The following is a 26,109-nucleotide window of genomic DNA, read 5'->3' as shown; positions in this document are numbered from 1 at the left end:
TTATCTGATATGAGTATTGCTACTCCTGCTTTCTTTTGGTCCCTATTTGCATGGAAAATCTTTTTCCAGCCCTTCACTTTCAGTCTGTATGTGTCCCCTGTTTTGAGGTGGGTCTCTTGTAGACAACATATGTAGGGGTCTTGTTTTTGTATCCATTCAGCCAGTCTTTGTCTTTTGGTTGGGGCATTCAACCCATTTACATTTAAGGTAATTACTGATAAGTATGTTCCCGTTGCCATTTACTTTATTGTTTGGGGTTCGAGTTTATACACCGTTTTTGTGTTTCCTGTCTAGAGAATATCCTTTAGTATTTGTTGGAGAGCTGGTTTGGTGGTGCAGAATTCTCTCAGCTTTTGCTTGTCTGAAAAGCTTTTGATTTCTCCTTCATACTTGAATGAGATCCTTGCTGGGTACAATAATCTGGGCTGTAGGTTATTTTCTTTCATCATTTTAAGTATGTCTTGCCATTCCCTCCTGGCTTGAAGAGTTTCTATTGAAAGATCAGCTGTTATCCTTATGGGAATTCCCTTGTGTGTTATTTGTTGTTTTTCCCTTGCTGCTTTTAATATTTGTTCTTTGTGTTTGATCTTTGTTAATTTGATTAATATGTGTCTTGGGGTGTTTCTCCTTGGGTTTATCCTGTTTGGTACTCTCTGGGTTTCTTGGACTTGGGTGATTATTTCCTTCCCCATTTTAGGGAAGTTTTCCACTATTATCTCCTCAAGTATTTTCTCATGGTCTTTCTTTTTGTCTTCTTCTTCTGGAATCCCTATGATTCGAATGTTGTAGCGTTTAATATTGTCCTGGAGGTCTCTGAGATTGTCCTCATTTCTTTTAATTCGTTGTTCTTTTATCCTCTCTGATTCATTTATTTCTACCATTCTATCTTCTAATTCACTAATCCTGTCTTCTGCCTCTGTTATTCTACTATTTGTTGCCTCCAGAGTGTTTTTAATTTCACTTATTGCATTATTCATTATATATTGACTCTTTTTTATTTCTTCTAGGTCCTTGTTAAACCTTTCTTGCATCTTCTCAATCCTTGTCTCCAGGCTATTTATCTGTGATTCCATTTTAGTTTCAAGATTTTGGATCAATTTCACTATCATTATTCGGAATTCTTTATCAGGTAGATTCCCTATCTCTTCCTCTTTTGTTTGGTTTGGTGGGCATTTATCCTGTTCCTTTATCTGCTGAGTATTCCTCTGTCTCTTCATCTTGTTTAAATTGCTGAGTTTGGGGTGTCCTTTCTGTATTCTGGCAGTCTGTGGAGTTCTCTTTATTGTGGCTTTTCCTCACTGTGTGTGGGTTTGTACAGGTGGCTTGTCAAGGTTTCCTGGTTAGGGAAGCTTGTGTCGGTGTTCTGGTGGGTGGAGCTGTATTTCTTCTCTCTGGAGTGCAATGAAATGTCCAGTAATGAGTTATGAGATGTCTATAGTTTTGGGGTGACTTTGGGCAGCCTGTATCTTGAAGCTCAGGGCTGTGTTCCTTTGTTGCTGGAGAATTTGCTTGGTATGTCTTGCCCTGGAACTTATTGGCCCTTGTGTGGTGCTTGGTTTCAGTGTCGGTATGGAGGCATTTGATGAGCTCCTGTCAATGAATGTTCCTTGGAGTCAGGAGTTCCCTGGAGTCAGGGTTTGGACTTAAGTCTCCTGCTTCCGATTATCGGTCTTATTTTTACAGTAGTTTCAAAACTTCTCCTTCTATATAACACCATTGATAAAACATCTACATTAAAGATGATAAGTTTCTCTACAGTGAGGGTCACTCAGAGAGGTTCACAGGGTTACATGGAGAAGAGAAGAGGGAGGAGGGAGTTAGAGGTGACCCAAATGAGATGAGGTGAATCAATAGTGGAGAGAGTGGGCTAGCCAGTAGTCACTTCCTTATGTGCACTCCACAACTGGACCACTCAGAGATGTTCACGGGGTTATACAGAGAAGAGAAGGAGGAAGGTAACTGAGGTGGCCAGAAGGATAAAAGGGGGGAATGAAAAGGAGGGAGACAGATCCAGCCAGTAATCAGTTCCCTAAGTGTTCTCCACCGTCTGGAACACACAGAAATTCACAGAGTTGGGTAGAGTAGAGGGGTTAGGGAGGAGACACAGGCGACCTGGTGGAGAAAAAGGAGGGTCCAAAGGGAGAGAGAGCAGTCAAGCCAGTAATCTCACTCCCTAGTGAAAAATGGGTCCTGAAGATTGGGTCCTTAAAGGTACAAAATTGGTACCAAATACATAAAAGCAAAAATTAAAAATCTAGAGTAGAGTTTGGAATTTCAAAAATACGACGTTAAAGAAAAGAAGAAGGAAAAGAAAGAGAGAAAGAACGAACAAACAAAAACAAACAAGGTCGCGAAAATTATAAAGAAAGTACAGGTACAAAATTGATAACTAATACCAGAAAGCGAAAATTAAAAATCTAGAGTAGAGTTTGGAATTTCAAAAATACGATGTTAAAGAAAAGAAGAAGGAAAAGAAAGAGAGAAAAAACGAACAAACAAAAACAAACAAGGTCGCGAAAATTATAAAGAAAGTACAGGTACAAAATTGATAACTAATACCAGAAAGCAAAAATTAAAAATCTAGAGTAGAGTTTGGAATTTCAAAAATACAATGTTTAAAAAAAAAAAAAAAAAAAGAAGAAGAAGAAGAAGAAAAATAAAGAGAGAAAACAAACAAACAAATACGAACAATGTCACAAAAATTATAAAGAAAATACAGGTACAAAATTGATATCAAATACCAAAAAGCATAAATTAAAAATCTAGAGTAAAGTTTGGAATTTCAGATATACAATGTTATATAAAAGAAGAAGAGAAAGAAACAGAGAAGAAGAAAAAAAAAAAGTCACAGAAATTATATAAAAAAAAACTATAGGTACAAAATTGATAACATATACCAAAAAGCGAAAATTAAAAATCTAGAGTAGAGTTTGGAATTTCAAAAATACAATGTTAAAGAAAAGAAGAAAAAAACAAAGACCAAAAAAAAAAAAAAAACCAAGGTCAAAAAATTATAAAATATATATATATGAAGTTTGCTGAAGAAGAAAAAAATAGGGTCTTTTTTTTTTTTTTTTTTTGCAAAGTAATAGGTTATAAAAGTGAAAATTAAAGGAACAATAGAGGACTTAAATTTTTTTTTTTTAATTAAGAAAAAAAAGAATGATCGTAAAAATAATAAAAATATATCTAGGACTTTTTTGTTTTTTTTTTTGTGGGTGTTGTGGGTTCAGTTCATTTTTGGCTAGTTCCTTGGTCAGATTTATATTTCTCAAGATCTATAGGCCCCTTCCTATGTAGTCCGTAGTAACCACAGGGTTTTGATCTATTGCCTGTAGCTTCCAAGGCGTTTCCCTCTGTTATATCTTCTTCTGTTTGCTAGTCTCTTCAGTATCTGGTTTCCGCCCTGACTCAAAGGGCACGGTGGAGGACACTTTTTTTTTTTTTTTTTTTTTTTTAGGCTTACTTGTTCAGTCGCGCTGTGGGGAGGAAGGGAGGGATGCTGCAAACAAATAACACTGGCGTGGGCTCGCAGTGCCTCAGCCACCCTGGGTCTGCCCCCGCTCACGGCGCGTGTAGCCTCCCTGTCCACACTGCTCGGACTCTAGGTTGTTCCGCCGGGAACAATCCGAGGCTGGCCCTGGGCTGCATGCACCTCCCAGGTCCAAGCCGCTCAGGTTCAGGCACTCGGGTAGTCCTCAGAGGCACAGACTCAGTTGGGCCTGCGTTTTGTGCTCTTCCCAGGTCCGAGCGCCAATTTGCTCTTCCCAGGCGAGCGCCAATGCTGCGACTTATCGCCTCCCCGCCACTCGGTTATCTGGATGTAAAACCGGCGCACCTTCTCAGGCAGATGTTGACCGTCCAGACCCCCAAGAAGTTTTAGTTAGCAAAGAAGCCTGCTTACAATTTTATAGATAATGTCTCTCTGGGGCTGCGATTGCCCCCTTCCGGCTCTGACTGCCTGTCACCGGAGGGGGAAGGTCTGCAGCCGGCTATCTCTGTTCAGTCCTTTGTTTCGTGCGCGGGCCTGGCGGTCTTAGGTTAGGGCTGGCTTTTCGCGTGGTAGGTATCCCACAGTCTGGTTTGCTAGCCCAAATTATTTTGCTCAGATAGCGCTCAGGGTATTCAGGCCAGATTCTTACTCTCAGCGATGCAGCCCACGCCGCGCCTCCCTGCCCAGCCCCGGCTTGCTAATGGCGGATGCAGGCGTCTGCGCTGCTTCTCTGCTGGGGGAGTTACTGTAGGGCTCGCAATCTGTGAGTTTTAAATTGTTTATTTATTTCTTCTCCCTGTTATGTTGCCCTCTGTGCTTCCAAAGCTCGGCACAGATTCGGCAGTGAGAAGGTTTCCTGGTGTTTGGAAACTTCTCTCTTTTTAAGATTCCCTTCCCGGGACGGAACTCCGTCCCTCCCTCTTTTGTCTCGTTTTTTTTGTTTTTAATATTTTTTCCTACCTCCTTTCGAAGAGTTGGGTTGCTTTTCTGGGTGCCTGATGTCCTCTGCCGGCATTCAGAAGTTGTTTTGTGGAATTTACTCGACGTTTAAATGCTCTTTTGATGAATTTGTGGGGGAGAAAGTGTTCTCCCCGTCCTACTCCTCCGCCATCTTGGCTCCTCCCCTCCTGCTATGAGTTTTTTAAAATTAGAAATTATGTGGATTTTTTTCTGAATTTTGGGGCATGATTGTAGTTAGTCCTTCATATATCCATGGGTTCTACATCTGTGGAGTCAACCAACTACGCATCAAAATATTTTTTAAAGATTTCAGGAAGTTCCAAAAAATTTGAATTGCTATGTGCTTGCAACTATTTACACGGCACTTACATTGTATTAGGTACTATAAGTAATCTAGAGATTTAAAATATACAGGAGGACATGCATGGGTTATATGCAGATATACTACATGGTTTTATGTAAGGGACTTGAGCATACATGGATTTTGGTGTCTAGCTATTTTTTGGTATCCAGAATTGGGTCCTGGAACCAGTCCCCCAAGGATACTGAGGGATGTCTATAACCAATGTCACATTCCTGAAACAAACTGAACTTGGGATTTATCCTTTTAATATAACACTAGATTTTAAGATCATGTCTGAAAATTCTATTATTTGAATCACCTGTGGGTCTATTTTCATGATCTGTTTGCTCCCTTGATTTTTCTTCATTTGGTCTTATTTCCTAGCATGCCAAATCATTTTTTGAAATTATATTCTGGACTTTATTTATGAAAAACAGTTCTAGATACTGGTGTCTCCTTCCAGACTGGATTTCACTTTCTTCTGGAAGGCAGGCAGGTCAGCTTGTTCGGTTTTAATTGAAGCCAGGTTTCTGGATATGTTGAGGCATCTGTTTCTTGTTTTCCCTTTCTCCTGCAGTTTAGCTCGTTAGGGGTCTCGGCTGAAGGTCTAGGTTGTTTACCAGAAGTTCTCTTCCATGGTGGGCTCTGAACTCTTAATTTTAAACTCCCCAGCATTGAGAGACTGCCAAAAACTCTGCTGTGCTTTTGTTTAGCTTCTAAGCAGTTTCTTCCTGCTTGTTTTCTCAGCTTCTTCCTCCACGCAAACACAGCCTAACATTTGGCAAATGTCTCAAATGGAAATACTGGAGTTCACGGCAGTCAGGCCTTGAAGAGCCAAGATCCTAGTGGAAGGGACCCCTAACTTCTATGAAATCACATTGATGAGCTCACTTCTGTGCAGTCCTCTGGGACCTTAGCCCTCCAAGTCATAACTCCCTGAAGCTCCAGTTTGCATTGCCAGCCAATGATACCGCTCCAGGCTCTGGGCTGCTACCCCATTCTGTTTGACATCTTTGCGGTATGCCAGGAATTAACCAAGGCCCGGAGATGAAAAAGCAGTGGCGGATACAGGCTCAGCCTTGATGCACTTCTCTTCTCTCTGACCTCTTGCCGCATTAAGTGTTTGCCTTTCTTGGTGGCTCTAAGGTAGCTTCAAACAGGTTTGTGATTTTCGCTGTTCTTAGTAAGAGTGCTCGTTTGATGCACCATACCCCAAAGCACCCATCTCTGAAGTGTCATATTTTTATTTGGAAATCTTTATAATGAATCCCCACAGATGTTGATGTTGGAACCAAACAGTGTGATTCTGGAAACCAGACTTGAACCCAGTCGTTGGGCCAGCATCTAGGAGATTCGTGTTCTTAGGAAAGCATTTCTCACAGGCTGATGCTCATAGAGTGATTGCCGTATGAATTCCGTTGGATGTTCAGTGATGCCTCCCGAAATGAAGGAACATGAACTCTTATCTCCACTGACCTGAAAGTGAGATATCTGGGACTGTTCTTTTATGAAGAGAAGGGCAAATTTGAGAAAGGCGGGATGGGAGAAGTCGATTGTTGTTTGGGCAGAGGAAAATCAAAGGCTTCTTATCGCTGTGCCCAGCCACGCCTGTTTCTGAATCTGGCTGTCACAGGTTCCCTCCCTAGGGACTACTGAAATCTTCCTGCTGGCTTGGTAATCTCTGGCACACTCAGCCTGGGCCCCAGACGAGCACTGAACTTTGTAGTGTTTGTTCCTTTGCTCCTGAGAAAGGGATAACGTGCCCGACCCACACCTGCAGTTATGTAACCAGTTACTTTCATCTTCTTAGTCAAGAGCATCTTCCTTAGACTTAGAAAGACCCCCATGAAGTCAAAAGGGAAAACAAGAGTCAAGAAGCTACCAAGCCTTCTTCCCCTTGCCTGTCTATGTTCTGTTCTTTGGAAGGGTAGCTGAGAAGGTTAGAGAAGAATTAAAAGAACAAGGACAAATTTTGGAGAGGGGGACGTCAGGGTGTGGGGAACAGGAAGAACTTTTGTTTGGGAATTGTTTACCCACTTGGTAAATGTGGCAGAGAAAAGAAAAGAGGTTTGTGTCTGGAAATGATGCTGCCTTCTCTATTATTCACACCCAGGTGTTTTAGTTGCCAGCATCTCCACACCAGGATGTCCAGCTTTTTGGGAAGCAGGCCATGGTTGTATAGTCAAGATTTTTTTTTTTTTTTTGCTATTTGTTTTAAAATCACCAATTAGCAGCACTTTTATTGCCTTAGTTCCCCATGTTGGGCAGGGATGTGGATGTGGGCATGGGTGATAAGAACCAAAACATAAAATTTGCCTGTGACATGTTGAAAAGGTGGCAGAAACTGAGAGGTTGTTGCTGACCCACGAAAGGACGCTGGGATTCTTGGCTTCCGAAAGAGAAGAATTCAATCGGGGGCCAGAGACCATCAAAAGACTGTCTCAAGCTTGTGAAAATTTTACCAGACCCACTCCCATGCCAACAATTTACATTTTAGGATAACAAGATTAGAATTTAACAATAGAAAGATCCTACCAGACCCACTCCCATAATATACATTCTAAAATATCAGGATTAGTCAGAAGGTTTTCAAGAAGGAGAAACTGTACTCAAGCAGGACACATCATTGTATAATCTTTAGTACAGAGTTTAAACTTAGTTGTTTAAACTGACTTGTTTGTTGTGTAATCATCACTTCCAGGCTTAAAGATAAAAATGTTTTATGTGACTAGGACTAAGCAATGTAGAGGAAAAGAAAACGTTTGTCCTTTCCTCCTCCTTGAGAATTCCAGACCCCTCTCTTCTTGGGGACCCCCGGACTTCTTATCAACCTACCTAGGAATTGACTCTCTCAAAACCTCATTCAGTCTGTACCCAATCACTGGGGTGTGGTGGGATATATACCCCAGTGTGATGTTATTGTTCAGTCGCTAAGTCGTGTCTGACTCTTTGTGACCCCATGGACTGCAGCACACCAGGCTTCCCTGTCCTCCTCTACCTCTCAGAGTTTGCTCAAGTTCATGTCCATTGAGTTGGTGATGCCATCTGACCATCTTGTCCTCTGCCGCCCTCTTACCCCAGTGTATGGGAACATTATTGCATCTATGTGGTCACCAAGCACAGGTTAGGTAGCCTTGAACTTGAACAAAGTAGCCTTCCATCTTCCCCTGCTCCCTGTCTTGGACACACAGAAGCAAGCCTTCTGATAATCCTGCTACTTTGGATTTAATCTCACCCGTAACTCTGATTGTTAGTCTCACTTGATAAATCCCCAAGGGTAAGGCCAGTCCCCAAGACCATCAAGCATTTACGCATGAAGTCTACATGACTTGATACTATTTTAGAGAGAGAGGTAAGGTATTTTGAGAGCTGACAGCTTGAAACTTGAAGTCTAAACAGCAGGCCAAGGTCATTCTCCTCGTACTTTAGAGAAAGGCAGAGTGCTCAATGACAGTGGCCCTGAGTGTGCTCCCCAGACCAGTGGCAGCAACGTCACCTGGGAATCTGATGGGGATGCAAGCTCACAGGCCCTGCCGCCAAAACTCTGAGAGTCTGTGTGTGAGCACGGCCTCCAGGGGCGTCTGGTGCCCACCAGCCTTGGGAACCTCCGTGGTGATGGCTCAGGGCCAGGTTGCCTGGGTCCACATCCCCGCTGTGCTCGTGCCGGCGGAGTGCCTGTGAGCAAGCCGCGTGACCGCGTGCGCCTCCGTTCCCCGCTGTGTTCGCCTGTGATGGTGTGAATACTCTTGGACAGTTGTGAGGAGCTAACACATGTAAGAGCTGTCCCGTGGTGAACAGTGTGTAAGGGCAGAGCTGTGTTACTCTCCGGATTCAAAGGGATTTGTGTTGGTTTGTCGAAAATGAAATATACCTTACCGAATTTTGGTGCCTTTGATGTTTGAAACTTCTCTTTATGCCATACTCATCCTAGAAGTGAAAACTGGGTAAATTCAACTGCCATAAAGTCAGTGGGAGCCTGGCTGATTATATAACATAGTATATGCTATGTTCAGTTGCTCGGTCATGTCCAACTCTCTGCGACCCCATGGACTGTAGCCCGCCAGGCTTCTCTGTCCATGGGGATTCTCCAGACAAGAATATTGGAGTGGGTTGCTATGCCTTCCTCCAGGGAAATCTTCCCAACCCAGGGATCGAACCCAGGTCTCCCTCATTGCACGTGGATTCTTTACCATCTGAGTCACCAGGGAAGCCTAAGAATACTGGAGTGGGTTGCCATTCCCTTCTCCAGGGGATCTTCTTGACCCAGGAATCAAACCGGGGTCTCCTGCATTGCAGGCAGATTCTTTACCAGCTGAGCTACCAGAGAAGCCCAATATATACAATATAGTACATATAATATAGTATGAGGGCTTCCCTGGTGGCTCAGACAGTAAAGAGTCTGGTTCAGTCCCTGGGTTGGGAAGATCCCCTGTAGAGGGGAATGGCAACCCACTCCAGTATTCTTGCCTGGAGAATTCCATGGACAGAGGAGCGTGGTGGGCTATAGTCCACATGACTGCAGAGAGTTGGACACGACTGTGTGAGTTTCACTAGTACAGTATGTAGTGTATATATTGCATACATAGTATGAAAGAAAGTGTGAGTTGCTCAGTCATGTCTGATTCTTTGTGACCCCATGGACTGTAGCCCACCAGGCTCCTCTGTCCATGGGATTTCTCAAGCAAGAATCCTGGAGTGGGTTGCCATTCCCTTCTCCAGAGCATCTTTCTGACCCAGGGATTGAACTCAGGTCTCCTGCATTGCAGGCAGATTCTTTATTGTCTGGGAATAATAATACTAGGGAACTCCTGCAATACATAATGTGTATAATTCAAGTAACAGGTGAATGAACATTATTATATATGTGATATATAATGTATACAATATTATTATGTAATATATAGTGTATACAGTAATGTCCATTCAGCCTTGTTACTTGAATCAGTGTGTAGCAGTTTACTCTGATTTCTAGTACTCTGTTTTCAAATATTCTCTTTCTTTTCTACCTTTTTAGTTGGTAAAAGTTTAGATGTGATCCTGTATGTACAATACATCACATAAGAAAAAAGTAGAAACCCTTGCCTTACTCTCTCATTTTCTCAAATGATTTTTGGCTCCCATTCTGTTTGAAAATTGCACTTTATGCTCTTCTTGCATAAAGAAGGCCTCGACGCCCCTGGAGTGGTTTACAGGGGCAGCCCTGCTGCTCACGTCACAGAACCGGGTGCGTCTTGTGTGAGGCGACCCTTTGACAGAGTCCGTAGACTGAGAAGGTCACGTGTCATTGAAGAAAGGTAAACAGCTGTGGGCAGACCAGGGCCATTTTGGTGACTTGCCACAAATAGTGTCTCTTACCCACCTGAGTCACGAGCAGCGTTGACCCAGCGGGGTCCCCCCTCAGAGGCTCATTCTTGTGAAAGGCCCTCTGCCTCACTGGACGTGTGTCAGTGATGGCTGTATCTAGACGGAGGGCGTTGTGCTCGGAAGGGGAGAGGGGAGAAGCCGGGGAGGCTGCTGGCATCCCAGCCGTGGGTGTGAGGCATCTCGACCTTCCTCCTCCTGCCCTGACATGCGGAGTCACCCCTGACTGCTCTCCTCTGCCAGCCCCGAGCATCTGAAACCTGACTTCTGTATCCAGCCTCCACTGGCACTGATGGGCAGTGGGTTTGGATCTCTGACTTTATTCCAAGCCCTTGCTGGGTGTTTACTTACCTCTGCTCTATGCATTAGAAAAAAATCTTTGTATTAAAGTAGAGTTGATTTATAATATTGTGTTAGTTTCAGGTGTATGGCAAAGTGATTCATATATTTTTATATATATATTCTTTTTCAGATTCTTTTCCACGATAGTTTATTTATTACATGATAGGTGAATATAGTTCCCCATGCTGTACAGTAGGTCCTTGTTTATTTTATGTACAGTCGTGTGTATCTGTTAATCCCCAGTTCCCAATGCACCCCTCCCCTGCTTGCCCCTCCAGTAACCATAAGATTGTTCTCTGTGAGTCTGTTTCTAGTTTTGTAATTAAGTTCATTTGTATCATCTTTTTTTTTTTTTTTCAAGATTCCACAGATAAGTGACATCACACGTCATCTGTCCTATGCTTTTCTTGACTCCGCTTTTTGGATGTGTGGTGGCTGAGAGCCGGGGCTCCAGCTTCAAGCTCTGGTCACCCCCCTGAACCCCGTGTGGCCATCACACACACCCCCTCTGCGGGCTGCGTGCCGCCAGCTCCGGAAGGGAGCCATGATGGGACCAGCCTCCCCATCCTCTTCGGGTCGGCGGGAGTGCTCGGCCGGCGCCCGAGTGCTGGGAGCCCGGGAGGTATTTGCTGCTCCACCAGGCCGATAGCCCAGTTATTATTATTATTATTTTTTATGTGGACCAGTTTGTAAAGTCTTTATTGAATTTGTTTTGGTTTTATGTTTGGGTTTTTGGGCCACGAGGCCTGTGGGATCCCAGCTCCCCGACCAGCGTTTGAACCCACACCCCCTGTACTGGAAGCTGAAGTCTTAACCCCTGGACCGCCGGGGAGGCCCTGAGCCCGGTTACTTTAAGTCCCTGCGCTCCATCACCCCTGCTCCCAGGGACCTGAGCACCCTCGTTTGAGTGGCTGTCTTTGATTTGGCCTCCGTGCCCTGAGCCCCGGAGCTCAGCTGCAGCCCACGTGTGTGTGGACCCCCTGGTCTTCTAATCGGCGAGGACCAGCCTTGTCTTCCCTGGACAGTCAGCGAGGCGCGGCCCTGAAGCCCTGCCAGGTCCTGGGGGGGGGGTACGTGGGGGGCCCCTGGGTGACCTGGAGCAGCGTCAGGTTGCAACACAGGCTCCCGTGTCCACCAAGCCCCACCCACCTGTGGACTCCATTTCTTCCCTGTCATGGTTTCGTGTGCCTCCTCTGCCCTCCTTAAACCACACCCCCCTCTTCTTCCTGTCCTCTGCTGTCTCTGCCCCATTTTTGGATGATGGCCTTCTGTCCCATCTCCCACTTTCTCAGCTGACAGACTCCCCCATTCCTTTGTCCTGAGCCCTACTTTTGAAATATAAAAGCTCATTCTAGCTCAACCTAGATAGCTTATTAAAAAGCAGAGACATTACTTTCCCAACAAAGGTCCATCTAGTCAAAGCTATGGTTTTCCCAATAGTCATGTATGGATGTTAGAGTTGGACCATAAAGAAAGCTGAGTGCCAAAGAATTGATGCTTTTGAACTGTGGTGTTGGAGAAGACTCTTGAGAGTCCCTGGGACTGCAAGGAGATCCAACCAGTCCATCCTAAAGGAAATCAGTCCTGACTGTTCACTGGAAGGACTGAAGCTGAAACTCCAACCCTTTGGCCACCTGATGTGAAGAACTGACTCATTGGAAAAGACCCTGATGTTGGGAAAGATTGAAGGCAGGAGGAGAAGGGGATGACAGAGGATGAGATGGTTGGATGGCATCACTAACCCAATGGACATGAGTTTGAGCAAGCTCTGGGAGTTGGTGATGGACAGGGAGGCCTGGCGTGCTGCAGTCCATGGGGTCGCAAAGAGTCGGACATGACTGAGCCACTGTACTGAACTGAGCTCTTTCTACCAGCCATGTCACACTCGTATCTTGGGCTGTATTTCTCTGCATCCTTGTTACAAGTCCTAAGAACATGAGCCAGTTGCCCCATTGACGCCCTAGTGACCAGTGCCCCTCAGCCATGGCACCCTGTGGGCGCTGACATCCCCACCACATCCTCATTCTAGAACTGCTCCTCTGATAAGAACGTGTCTGGTGCTTCTTTCAGGACCAGACTGTCCCCACATTGCTGTTCCTGGTTCTGTTATTTCTGGATGAGAGTCTTTTCCTACCTTCCAGAACAGAACTGATGTCTTCACATCTTCACTTCAAAGCTCTGGACTTGTGTCCCCTCTTGCTGTTTTCCATGAACACCCCCGTCTGTCCGCCCACAGTCGCCTCAGTGACGGGGGTCGGGGGTAATTTGTCAGCAGGGGCTGTGACACACGCGTTGAGGGGGGAGCTTTATAGATGGCAGGCCGGGCGTGCCCCCCGCAGACCCTGTCCACCAGCTGAGTAAACGCTGCGTAGCCACACCTACTGCTCCGAGCTCAGAAAAGATGACAATAGTGTTGCCTTCCAGCTCTGAGCCGGGTAAACAGGAAAAATTGTTTCTCCTCTGAGAAGTCTAAGACTTTTCACTCAGAGGTTTCGCTGGCCTCCAGACCATTGGATGGACTAGAGATACATTTTGTTGCTTTGTCGCAGGTTGTCTTTCATCATGATCTCAAAAGGCGGGAAGGCCCTTGTGGAAATCTCGGGATCCACTGGCTTCTGGCCTCGACCGTGACGTGTCTGTGAACTCATGTCTGAGTCGCAGTGTCCTCAGCTGTAAAATGGGGGTAATGATCCTCTGCCTGCTTTGCAGGATGGCCCAAGCCGAGCAGATGCAGGCACTTTGTAATGGATTTAAATGTATGCTGTTGGTATTATGATGCTCATTTTAAGTTTAGTACTGAATTCTAGTCATGTTTCTGTCCCGTAAGCTCTCCACGCAGAATGTTTCCAGCACCAGGGGGTGTGCGTCTTCCCAGGGAGGGTGGAAACCTCTCCCTCCCTGTCACAGGGATTCCAGGCCACTCTCTGCCCGTGACCCCGGGGCGTCAACTCAGATGGGTGTCCCTGTGATACCCCGAGGTGACCGTCCCTCACGCCGCCTTGTCACAGCATATGGGTCCCTCACCCTGTCTGTCCATGATCCCTTGGGTTTTGTTAGCTGGAAACTGTAAAAAAGAAAAGACAAGAAATGTGTATGTAAATATAAGAACAGCCCTGTGGAGTCCAGTGGAAGGAATGGGCTCATTGAGTTTGCCTCACAGGAGCCCAGGCGGCTCACGGTGGGGCCGACACCGACTCCATTCTGCGGTCCACGCGAGCAAGGACTCGGCTCTTAACCGCAGGCCGTGTGCAAAGGTGTTGATTAAAAGAAAAGTATTGATGCTCAGAAATAGCATGTGAACCCTGGTTTCCCCTTCCACAGGAACTAAGAACATGTGAGGATTGTTGGGCCCTCATTAAAAAAAAAAAATCAAAGTTTAGTAAATGCTCATCTTTACTAATCCTGATTTTAGTATTTTTTCCATCCTTTTCTTCTCGGCCCCCCACCCCTCCATTTTCTTTTTAGAGTTCATTAGCCATAAAGTGAACAACCACAGGCCCGTTTACTTATTTATTTTTTCTTAAATCTAAAAACCTCTGGCACAAGCAGTTGTGAGGCTCCCGCGGACGTGGAGGGCCCTCCCGTGTCAGGAGGAAGCCGGTGTGGCACCCCAGCTCATGCGCACTCCCCTTGATTGCGCTGGGCAGGGGCCACCGTCCTGCCTGCATTCTGACGCCTGGCAGGACTGCGGGCTGAGCCGGGGCCCTGTGCCCTCACCCTCTGTCTCCTCTCTCTTCCAGAGACTCGGACCTGTTTCTGCTGGGCACGCGTGCTGTGTGGGCCTCAGAGGCGGGCTGGCTGGAGTTTGACATCACGGCCACCAGCAACCTGTGGGTCCTGACTCCGCAGCACAACATGGGGCTGCAGCTGAGCGTGGTCACGCGTGATGGTGAGTTCAGGGACTCGGGCCTTTGCCTCCTTGGCGGCAGGTGTGGGCAGCCGTGGTCCCCAGGCGGGCCCCCCGTTTCCCGACCTCCTGGAGCCTTGGTGGACAAGCAGAGTCCTGCCCCAGGGCCTCCTGGCAAGGACTCAGGGACGGTTAGATGGTCCGGGAGCCTCAGAGAGGGGTAGGAGCTGGGTGCTGAGTTAAAGAGGAAGGCCGGGGTGAGCTCTAGGTGCTGACATTGAGTAGGTTTGTGGGGGCCCTTCCTGCACCCCCTCCTGCAGTGTCAGAGCTTGGCAGGTCCTAGTCCCCTCGGGCCGGACCCAGTCAGCCCATGAAGTCACCTTCCTGGGTGGGAGACGTAAGATGGGGAAGATGGGTGTGAACAGAAGATAGCAGCAGGAACAGGGGAACTGGGGGCCCCACCACCCCTTGCCCTGCCTCCTGGGACCTCGGCAGGAGGAGGGGGGAGGGCTCAGGATGCCCTGTGTCTACCCGCATGTGGGCTCCTCCTCTCTGAGGGCACCCGGGAGGCTCGGGCGTGCCCTGCAGGTGGACACCAGGCTCGGTGCCACATCTCAGAGGTGCGCTTCCGTATTTGCCTACAGGGCTCAGCATCAGCCCTGGGGCCGCGGGCCTGGTGGGCAGGGACGGCCCCTACGACAAGCAGCCCTTCATGGTGGCCTTCTTCAAGGCCAGTGAGGTCCACGTGCGCAGTGCCCGGTCGGCCCCCGGGCGGCGCCGGCAGCAGGCCCGGAACCGCTCCACCCCGGCCCAGGACGTGTCGCGGGCCTCCAGCGCCTCAGGTGGGTCAGGGACGCATGTGGGCCCCGGGGTGTCTGTGAGGACACAGGACCTGCCGAGGCTTGCAGGCGCTGCCCAGCTCTGCAGGCCCACGTGCAGCTGTAGGTGCCCTGGATTATCTGGACGGACGCCTAGGCCGTCAGAGGGGAGCCTTTGTGACCCCAAGATCGTCTGCAGGTTGAGACAGCCTCAGTGTCTGCTGTCCCAGAAAAGCATCCTTCTGTCTGATCAGATTTCTCCCAGCTCTTCTTCATTCCCATAAAGATCCAGGGAATGACTGCATTTCCTCCAAATTGCATTATGCCCGGGAAGTGGTGACAGACAGACTTCATGCCTTTGTAGAAGGCGGGCTCGTGTCGGTCAGTGCTCTCGGCTGGGAGTGATGGCAAGTCAGTTCCGGCACCCCTCTCTGATGGGTTTCATTGGTTTTCATTCAACTGGGCAGTTCGGTGTTCTGCCTTGAGATGTGGTGAGACCCACGGGCTCAGCAGATAGTAGGAATCCCCTTTCCTTTTTCCTTTGTTGGTGGTGGTCTCAGAAAGCCTAGCTCGACATGTGCTGAGAAAGGCAACCTCAGCTTCAGGATGAGAGCGCCTCTTCTGCAGTAGCTTCAGCAGAGCCTGGAGCTAGGGGGTGGGGTGCAGCCCCGCCCCCACCCCCCACCGCCTGCCCTGAATGGGCAGGTTCAAAGGGCAAGAGAGAGGAAACAGCCCTCTCTGCCAGAGTGTCAGTTCAGCAGTCCTGCAGACAGGCTCCCTCCCATGCAGAGCCAGTCTTCAGAACAGGAGGCAGGGCATGCAGGCGCTGATAGGCAGCACAGAGCTGGTCAGTGTTGAATTCAAAACAAGGTGCATCTTGCTGGGTGCTTACAGGTTCCAGGCTTCCTTTCCCTTTAACTAGCCCGGAAATCAGGCACCAAGTTGAGGGTTCACTTTGGGATTTGTAGTCAGAGATCTTGCTTTCCTCATCAGCGCTCTGTAACTTAGCGTGTGTGCATGTGCCAAGTCATGTCCGACTCTTTCCAACCGTGTGGACTGTAGCCTGCCAGGCTCCGCTGTCCATGGGATTCTCCAGGCAAGAATACGGGAGTGTGTTGCCGTGCCAGGGGAATCTCCCTGGCCCAGGGACTGAACCCGCATCTCTCTTGTTCCCTGCATCGGCGGCACCGGTGCTTTCACACTGCCACCCTGGGAAGCCCTGCTTTGTGACTCAGGACGAACCTGATCCAGTTTGGCTTCGGTTTACCCAGCGGTTGGTGGGCACACTTGATGCTCAGTGGCTTTGCTGGGATTGAATGAGGAGCATCGCTCTGGCTCAAAGATGAGGTGCCTCCAGCCATAGGAAGTTGTTAGCAGGTATGTCAGGCTCCTTAGAAGGGATGTAAAATACGTCAGGCAGATGCATTAACTCTTCCAGGTGGCTTTAAAACAATGTCATCATCTGCGGCTGGAAAGAGTTCGTGGAACTTTCCAAAGCACCCAGTTTTCCTGTGGGAAGCAGTGTCTTCACTCTGGATTCCGACTCAGCCGTTTCAGTTCCCAGTAACTTGGATGTGGAACCAGAAGGGGCGCCACCCAGCGTGATGTGACATTTTGCCGCTTGTCCTCTTGCTGTTTCTTGGAAGCGTCGCCCAGCATGGGTGTTCCTGTGTTTACTGCTAGAAACAGTCAGGGCTAGGGTTTAAAGAAAAAGAAGAAGTGATGACTTTCCTGTGTGCGCGGTGGAGGAAGCCTTCGGAACAGCAATCATCCCGGGCTTCTCCTCGGGGCATGGCGGCGCAGCCCGCCAATGGCGGCCGTACATTAACGAGCTGCGGTCAGTTTGGTGCTGGGACCTCAGACATGAAGGCAGCTCTGGGATGCTGATTGCTTTTGTTAAATGAAAATTTCACTTGATTTATTCCACCTCCCCTCCCCCCACCAGTACACACATAAAATTTCTTTTCTAATTGAGAAAACATGTCATCTCTGATTTGGGTTTCCGTGGCATCACTGAATTATTCTCTTCCAAGTCCCTTTCAGCATTTTGTTTCCAGTTTGATGAGTTTGAATTAAATATGAGTATTAAAGGTGGACTGCTTTGTAAGAAGAGGCAAGTGTATCTGCCTTTTTCAGGGGTAGGAAAGCAGAGTTCCTAACAAACGCCTCTGCCCTCGCAAAAGGGGGTTTAAACCCCTTACTCTGGAGAGTCCTCCCCCCGACCCCCCACTATCTTCAAAGACTCTCTCAAGATGGTCCAATTAATGATCCGGTTAGACCCACTGAAGTATTGCTTTACTTTTTTTTTTTTTTTTTAACATATATTTCTTTATTTTTTGGCTGAGTCAGGTCTTAGTTGCAGCATGCAGGATCTTCGTTGTGGTTCACGGGCTTAGTTGTCCATCCAGGGATCAAACCTGCGTCCCCTACATTGCAAAGAGGGTTCTTAACCACTGGACCGCCAAGAAGTCCCCTGCTCGCTCTCTCTGGTTCTTTCCTCCTTACTTATTCTTGCCATTAATGGGGATGGATGTGCAGAGGCACTTGCTCTTGGAGAAAGGATTTCCAGAAAGATAACAATCTCCTGCCCAGGGGCACAGACCAGCCGGTTCATGTTTATTTCTGGGCTGTTGTGGGGCCAAGCGCTTCTGGGTCTTTATGCACTTTGTAGATGCTGCTGAGACAGACCACTGTGGTCGCGTGTGACTGTGTGAGTCCAGACAGGACTTCTCCTTGTGAGTCTTTCCGGAGGTTGAAGGAAGAGAGTGTTGCCCCCTGCTGCCCCCGTCTTCCACGATGTGCTCCTAGGGAATTAACATTTCTCCACTCAAACGACCAGCAGGGTAGCCCACCAGACACCGTCCTGCTGCTGGGCAGAGGAGTGAGCACATCAGTCCTCCAGCTGCCTGTCCTCCAGCTGAAACGTGGCAGGGAAATATGCGTCTGTGTTTAAAGCTGAGCTGCCAAATCTGGAGACGGCAGGACCAATCCTCAACGAGGAAGGGCCGCGAGCCTGTCTGCCTCTCCCCGTCCTCCCCCAAATCTGCTCTCACATCTCTCCTTGGCCTTCTAGTGGACTTTCCAAACACATGCACCAGAACAGTGGGTTTGGACCCAAGTCTCCCTGGATGGGTTTCACTTACCCCGGTTTGCACTTCTCCAGTGGGCTTGCGTATCGTCTGGACCGTATCATTCATCGTTCTGACACGTTTTACCACTAGAATCCCCAGTGGGCTTGGTGCAAGCCCACTGGGGATTCTAGTGACTCAGCCACTGATCCTGTGGTGCCCACCCTGTCCACGGTTCCCAGAACTCTCATTAGATGGTCTCATTCTACCTGCTTCTTCCACAGTATCTTTCTCTCCGGTTCCATGATTTTGTCTCCAGGGGGACTGACACCTGACCGACCCATTACAAGAGTTGTGAACAAATGGCCTTGAGGGATGGTTCTGTGTGGCGATTCTAGATTCTGTTTTAGCTCATTTTTCAAGATCTTTCCTAGACATCTTTGGGGCAGGAGTAGTTAATGCGATTTCAGTTCAGCTGGTGAGTCTGAGATTTTCTGCCATGTTAGCAGCTGGCTGCCAACACCACGGGTGAGACTTGCTCCATGTTTTGGCAGATGGTTTTAAAACATTTTCTGCCACTTGGAACAATTATGTCCAATCGGATTAGCTAACTTTGGGTCCCCTTCATCCTTCATGTTCGTGGTGCCGTCACTCAGCCCTGCTGACTGTCATGAACCAGTAACTTCCCAAGACTCTCTCTCTCTCCAAAATGAGCTCTTCATTGATTCAGATGCTACCTGTGAGCATCTCTTAAATTCTCCTTCTGTCTTTTTCCAGCCCACCCAAACATGTATCTTTAGGGATCCTGGGAGGAGAGGTGGCTCTGGTACATGTAAATATACTGCTGACCTTCTTGTTGCTAGTTCATATCTTCTACCTCTTGAACTTTCCAGTTGGGACCATTCAGTATGCTTCCAGCTTAAGAAAAGTAAGTAGAACTCATCACTTGCAAAGCAGCGATGCGGGTACTTTATTATAATTATCACATCTTTTGCTGTAGATTTCAGGGAACTTCAGCCCACAAACTAGGGGCTCTTCTCCTCACAGATCAGTGTTTGCTCAGCCTTTTAGTTCTTGGCAGGTGTCCCCTCTAGTTCCTTATTTGCTTCCATGGGTGGATGTGCCAGAGGTGAGTGGGCTCATCCACTATGGACACGATGCTTGGGTAGAATGGACATGGGTCAGGGCTGTGACGTAGCTGTTTATAGTTCTTCAAAGGTATTGAGCTACCCTGGTGGCTCAGACAGTAGAGAACCTGCCTGCCAATGCAGGAGGCATGGGTTCGATATCTGGGTCAGGAAGATTTCCCTGGAGAAGGGCATGGCAACCCATTCCAGTATTCTTGCCTGGAAAATTCCATGGACAGAGGAGCCTGGCGGGCTACAGTCCACGGGGTGGCCTAGATGAGAAGGGCAGGGCCCTCCTCACGCCCAGGCGGGGCTGGGCAGCCCCGGGAGGCGGCGGCATCCGAGTCTGGGCGGCCCCGGCCCAGCCCAAGCCCTGGGGTCAGCGGCACCCCTGCCGCCTTTCCAGCCCCAAGAGGAAGAGAGAGAAGAAACACAGAGGAGGGAAAAGACAGGCAGGGCGCCTAAGAAACCAGGGCCCAGGGGAGGAGCCAGGGCTTCTGCCGCCCCCCCACCCGGGGCTGTCGGGGGCTGGTCGTGCCCCTCCCCCACCCCAGGCCACGCCAGCTGCAGGCCCCACGCTCGGCCAGGAAAACACTGGAACAGCAGGCACACAGAGCATGCTGTCCACACGGCCCAGGTTCTCCGAGCTCAGGCTAGTCCTCCCAGAGGAAACTTGTTTTTTAGAGGCAACAGCTCCCTGGTCTCATCTCCCTTCCAGCCTAGAATGACAAGGTCAGGGACAAAGAGCAGCTGTCCCCCCGGCACCTCCGTCTGCACCGGTCTGACCACTCTTGTCCCACCTCGGCCGGATCCGCCAGCTTCTCCCAGAGGCGGCTCTGGCTCCCATGTACCCCATGATCCACAGGGCTTCCGAGGCTTGCCAGGGGAAGCCCAGACCTGTGCCATGACGCTGCAGGATTTCTGGTGTCGATAATCTCATAAAGTGTTTGGGGAGGTGAGGGGCAGGCGGGGAGAGGGCAGCTTGATTTTCAGTGTCTCGATTTTGTTTACGGCGAGATGGTTAGCAGGAGAGGCAGCGGTGAAGGCCCATCCTACTCGTTTGTGGCTGCAGGATTTCAAGGTCTCACACAGCTCCATTTAATCGGAGCTCTGATCTCTTCTCAGCCTTTGTCTTGATGAATAAGAGAATAGGGAGCTAAGGATCTTGACGACAGAGATATCCCTTAAAGGTTGAGCCCTGAGACTCTCTGCTCCATGTCCCTCTGTCCCCAGTCCCTAGCTAGAGGCCCCCGGCCCCCAGTGCTCTCCTGGGAGATGGCAGTACTCGATGGATTATTTGAGTGTCTGGCAGCATCTGTTTATGCCTCTGATTATTCAGCCTACTGGCCAATAGCACATTCATAAGGGGTGAACCCTAGGGATGGAGGAGAAGGTCAAGTTCTAGTCAGCTTCATTCCTTGGCAACTTTTACCCTAAAGGGGCTTAATGGCAAAAGCGAGTCAAGTATTATGAATATGGAGTTTGGAACAATTCAACTTTCCAATCACTCATGCCACACTTGTCCGCCACAGCTGTGGAGAATTAAGTTCTGGTTTCATTTAAAAAACCCTGGACAAGCCTCTACCTCTTGACCGAGACATCTGGGAGCCAAGCTACGGGCCCTAAAATCTGAATTTAAGGTCGAAATGACAAAATCCCCAATGCCTTTTAAAAGGTTAGTTGCCTAGCTGTGTCCATCTCTTTGCAACCTCCGCTCTCCTGAGCATCTCCCAGCCTTTGGCCCCAGGGAAGAAAGAGCCAGAACGGGGGTGGGACCGTGGGTCAGCCAGAGTGGAGTGTCGGCGGGAGCCCTCGCCCACGTCATCTCGGTTCCAGCCGGCAAGACGAGAAACTCCCCCGCCTGCATCCTGACACCAGCCAGGGGTCCTCCAGTCCCGTTCCGTCCTGACCTCCCTGCCTGGGGTGGGCACAGGTGCCACGAGGTCAGGGGCTCTGCCCGCTTCTGATGCCCCCCGCTGGTCTGTCTACTGGAGGGATTCAGGGCTTCCTGCAGCGCCCCCTCCCCTGTCTGATGATACTCTGGAGCAACTCCTGGGCCTTGGGGGGGTGCTGCACTCAGGATTCCAGTTGGATTATAAGGGACACAGGGGAGGAACAGCCCCTCGCTCCCCCTCTGAGAAGAGCAGCCTGGGACACGGGCCTCCCCCCGCCCCCCACAGGGATCCGGCAGGTCGCGCTCCACACGCGGACGTGCCTGCCCACCTGCGGGCTCCCCCAAGCCCCATGTCCAGAGCCATCACGCGGGTCTCAGGACTTGGCCTCCATCTCCAATCCCCCTTCCCCAGAGGTCAGGCTGGCCTGAGTTCTTTCTGGGGAGCAGACCCCATCCTGGGCTCTCTGGGGACCCATGAGGAGCTGGAGTGATCACACGGGAGAGTCCACAGTTTGGGTCACTCTTCACGCGTCCTCACACTCATTCCATGACTGTTCTCTCCCCTTCTGCCTCGTGACTGTGCCTTCTCTGACCTCCCGAGGGGGTTTCTCTCCAGCAGCCCCGTGCACGGCATCCAGATTCTGTCTTGTGCTGGAGTGAGCTGGGCACATCACGCATCACCCCTGCCGCTCCCCGAGCTGCTGGAGGACAGAAGCCTCGTCTGATGGGGCCCCTCGTTTCTTGGCAAGGGCATGCCACACAGAAGCGGCTCTGTCAGCCCTCGATGAGCGGGGGTCGGGTGAGAAACCAGACTAGCGGGGCCTGACTCCAGAGAGGTGTGCACGCTTCTGCTGCTGTGCCGGGTGCTGCTCTCCTGGGGCGGCTTAGTGGGGGCTGGGGGACACTGACCCGGTCAAGGGACTGGACAGCAGTGTCCCCCCACTCCTGGCCTCCTGGCTCCAGGGCGCCCCCTTCAGGAGGCCCTTCCTGACCCCCCAAGCCATCCTCACAGGCTCCAAGCAGCTTCAGGATGGTCCCCGTTAGAATCGGAACCTGCTAGTGTGTTTGTCTTGAACGTGAATCGTGTCCTCTGAGTTAGCGCTCTGGGGCCTCTTGGTCCAACAGGGGGTCACGACATGCCCCTGCTGCTGAAAGGTCCACTCGGGTCAGTGCGGGCGTGTCGAGATGGGAGCCGGTGTGCCCGACCCTGGGGTAGAGGGGAAACAGCGTGTCAGACGCCCGAGCAGCTGGCAGCCTGCGGAGCTCTGGGTGCCCCAGGCTGCGGCCAGTGGGGGCTCGCCCGCGGCCAAGGGTCCGGGTGAGGCTGTGAAGGAGGGAATGAGAGAGTTATGGGTGCGCCTTCTGATCCCCAGCAGACTACAACAGCAGCGAGCTGAAGACGGCCTGCCAGAAGCATGAGCTCTACGTGAGCTTCCAGGACCTGGGGTGGCAGGTGAGTGCTCCTGACCGTCTCAGGGCCTCCTCTCGTCCTGAAGGCAGCGGCTGCCATCATCAGAGACCTTGCACTTCAGGGTCGGGAAGGTTCCTCCTGGGAAGGTACTTAGGAGCCTTTCAGTTGCCTAGGTCTTGGAGAGGAGGGGAGACAGCCCGACCACTTGTGCTTGAAGCCCCCTGCCCCTGCACCTCTCCAGGGACCCCCAGGTGCATGGCCTCCGAGTCCCTGCAGATCCGCAGCCAGCCCAGAGTTCTCCCCTCGTTCTCTCTCAGTCCCCAGGGCCTGCGTTGCTTTGGGCATTTCAACAGTGTGCACTGCGTTTCGAGAAAGGGCTGGAAAAACTGATCTGACAGTTATCAGCTCACCCAGACTGGAAGGGCACCCGTGTGCTGCCTCCTTCCTGAAGCCGCTGCTCAGGCAAATTCTAGGCGCCACGTGACTGGAGATGGTTCCCGTGTGCAGGTGGCCTTATGGGGACAGGGGAACCCTGGACTCCAGGAGGCACCTCTGGCCCAGGTTCCTGGAGCCGACCACCTGCAGGCCTGCAGGCAGGCCGGGGCAGGTGGGCCCAGCTGTGGGAACCAGGGCTCCAGAGTCAGACTGAGCAGGTCTGCACCTCACTCTGCCCCTCATGCGTCCTTGACCCCGTGTCTGTCTCCTTAGCTGCCCCACGTGAGCGAGGCCTTCTCACGGGGTTCCTCAGCACCCAGGGGGTGTGGGGCCCGTGTGCTGACCCCTCGTCGCTTCCTTTTGTGTTCAATTAAGGACTGGATCATTGCCCCCAAGGGCTACGCTGCCAACTACTGTGACGGAGAATGTTCGTTCCCTCTCAACGCACACATGAACGCTACCAACCATGCCATCGTGCAGACCCTGGTGAGCGCTGGCCGGCTTCACGCCACGGGGGGCGGGGGGTCAGCCAGGACTGGGGGCCATCCCTAATGCCGCCCCCTCCTCTCGTCTCTGGAACAGGTTCACCTCATGAACCCCGAGTACGTCCCCAAACCGTGCTGCGCGCCCACGAAACTGAACGCCATCTCGGTGCTCTACTTCGACGACAACTCCAATGTCATCCTGAAGAAGTACCGGAACATGGTCGTACGAGCGTGTGGGTGCCACTGACTCGGGGTGAGTGGCTGGGGACGCTGTGCACACACTGCCTGGACTCCTGGATCACGTCCGCCTTAAGCCCACAGAGGCCCCCGGGACACAGGAGGAGACCCCGAGGCCACCTTCGGCTGGCGTTGGCCTTTCCGCCCAACGCAGACCCGAAGGGACCCTGTCCGCCCCTTGCTCACACCGTGAGCGTTGTGAGTAGCCATCGGGCTCTAGGAAGCAGCACTCGAGCGTCTGAAGTCTGGGGACTGCAGAAATGTAACTTGGAGGGGTTCCCCTCTGCACCCTCCCCAAGCCCACCAAAATCAGTTACTGCTTTAGATCCTTGTGGTTTTAGAGAGTAAATAGGGAAAATAATCTTGAAGTAAAAGTCTTCTTTGGCTCAAATATCAGCGGGTTCAGTAGCTTCTCAGAGTTTGCAGATCACGGAAGGGTCGGATACACCTCTGTTCCGATCTTGCCCTGGGAACGTGGGTCTCAGCTGGGCGGCCTGCAAGTAAGTGCCTTTTGTCTCAGTCTTGCTGTCATGTGGGCATTTTGTTGGTGAGAGAAGATACACTTATTTTAGTTAAACTACATCCTTTACCCCTCTCCTCGTCCCAGCATTTGCTGTTTTCTGTGCTAGTACCAAAAGCAGGGAGTGAGTGACCCTCTTTTTGAGGGGGAGGCTCCACAGAAGAGAAGCCTTTTTAAAGCCATCGTTTACCCGAGCGACTCGTCTGCACCCCTTCCCATGGGGGATGGCTCTCTGAAAAGCTCACTTACATTAGGACCGCCACTTCTCCTGTGTTGGTAACGCAGTTCTTTGATGGGATAGCGTTCTGCACCAAGGGTTTAGACCAGTAGAAGCGATGGGCTGAGGACTTCCTAAGTCATCTAGACTGAGGAAGGGGTTAGGACAGGCGTGTGGGTTGGGAACCGAAATCATGGTTTTCTCCTGTTGAAAATGAGACTCAGATCAAAGATGAGGATGTTCTTAAGATGTCTTGTTCACGATCATGTACTAGGAAACCAATTCATACTAAACTGATTAAATAATACATTTATGATCTATATCTGCACTCACAGCTTTTTTGTAAATAGAAACTATAATTTATTGTCTATTTTATATCTGTTTTGCTGTAACATTTACGGGAACACCAGACTTTTTTTTTAAAAAGAGTTTATTTAGAAAGTATCATAGTGTAAACAAATTGTACCACTTTGATTTTCTTTTAAAACAAGACTCAATGCAAAGCCGAAGCCACTCATGAAGATTGTGCTTCTCTAGAAAGTTGGGTTTTTTTTTTTAAGAACATCTGTGAACCATACATGAATAAAGATCTCCTTTAAGGCAGAGGCTGGCCAGGATCCTGCTGTTTCATCTGCTGCGGACAGTGGACGGGGTCTCGTTTCTCACTAAGCAGCCATGTTGCCTGAGCAAGGGCGGTGGGGCGAAGGGTGTTATCAGGAGGGCTAACTGATGCGGAAGGATGTACAGGTTACATACCTTAAGGGAGCCTAGGCCTACGGCGGCTGATTTCCAAGGGCGTCGGTAAAAGGGCTTTATACCCAGGATGGCGTGAATCAGGACACCAGGGACATGGCCGACTGCAACCCTGCCTGCCTTGGTCTGGAGGTCGAGTCAATCCCCTCTGCACACAGGAGATGGGCGGCCTCCTGAAGGCGGACCGAACACAGGGCATCTGCCGCCACCTGCTGCGGGGCCGCGGGGTGTTCCCGGTCCCCGACACCCGACCTGGGAGAGTTCGTGCAGCCCTCCTGCCCCCTCCTGGGAGGCAGAGACAATCACAACCTTCCTAGGAGTTCTTAGAAGGGTCACGACGAGCTGTGTGGCACTTCCCACGTCCACAGTTTCCACGAGAGACATCGAATCCTGACGTTCACAGGGACTCTGGCTTCACATTCCCAAATGAAATCTTGCAGGAGAGACAGAAGTATTCCTTGAACAGTAATAAGCAATCGGTCAAGTGTCAACACCCACACAAGGCCATGGCAGCGGCACTATCTTAATCAGGCACGTGTCAGGTACCACGGCTTTCACGGCGGCTCACCACCCTCCGTGAGAGGCACCCGCAGAGACAGGAGGTCCAGAGGGGCTGGACAAGTGGCTCTTCCACAGGCATCGGGGGTTTGTGTGTGAAATCTGCTCCAACCTATGGACCAGCCACGTATGAACAAGTCATGTGATCAAAGCAACTCAACAGGGCCACAAGGCAAGGCCACCTGGCTAGGACTCGTGGGCCCTTTGAAAACAATGCTTTGGATGACGCTGTCACCAGAA

General features: G+C 50.1%; 1 protein-coding gene across 3 annotated transcripts in view; it reads left to right on the top strand.

Moving 5' to 3' along the window:
• BMP6 (bone morphogenetic protein 6) overlaps positions 1 to 25,161 on the top strand; it is a 161,375-nt gene extending 136,214 nt beyond the window's left edge. The window contains exons 3-7 of one of the 3 annotated variants that reach the window (XM_070778433.1): positions 14,240 to 14,388; positions 14,991 to 15,188; positions 22,630 to 22,706; positions 23,475 to 23,585; positions 23,682 to 25,161. In XM_070778433.1, the coding sequence (XP_070634534.1) occupies positions 14,240 to 14,388; positions 14,991 to 15,188; positions 22,630 to 22,706; positions 23,475 to 23,585; positions 23,682 to 23,831 (685 nt within the window). In that variant the 3' untranslated portion in view covers positions 23,832 to 25,161. The other 2 variants (XM_019985909.2, XM_070778434.1) reach the window with 2 other exon arrangements.
• Positions 25,162 to 26,109: the final 948 nt, after the last annotated feature.

Source organism: Bos indicus, chromosome 23 (genome assembly GCF_029378745.1).
Source record: "Bos indicus isolate NIAB-ARS_2022 breed Sahiwal x Tharparkar chromosome 23, NIAB-ARS_B.indTharparkar_mat_pri_1.0, whole genome shotgun sequence".
NCBI classification, from domain to species: domain Eukaryota; kingdom Metazoa; phylum Chordata; class Mammalia; order Artiodactyla; family Bovidae; genus Bos; species Bos indicus.
Note: the sequence above shows the minus strand (reverse complement) of the source record. Positions and strands in the feature narration are given on the sequence as shown.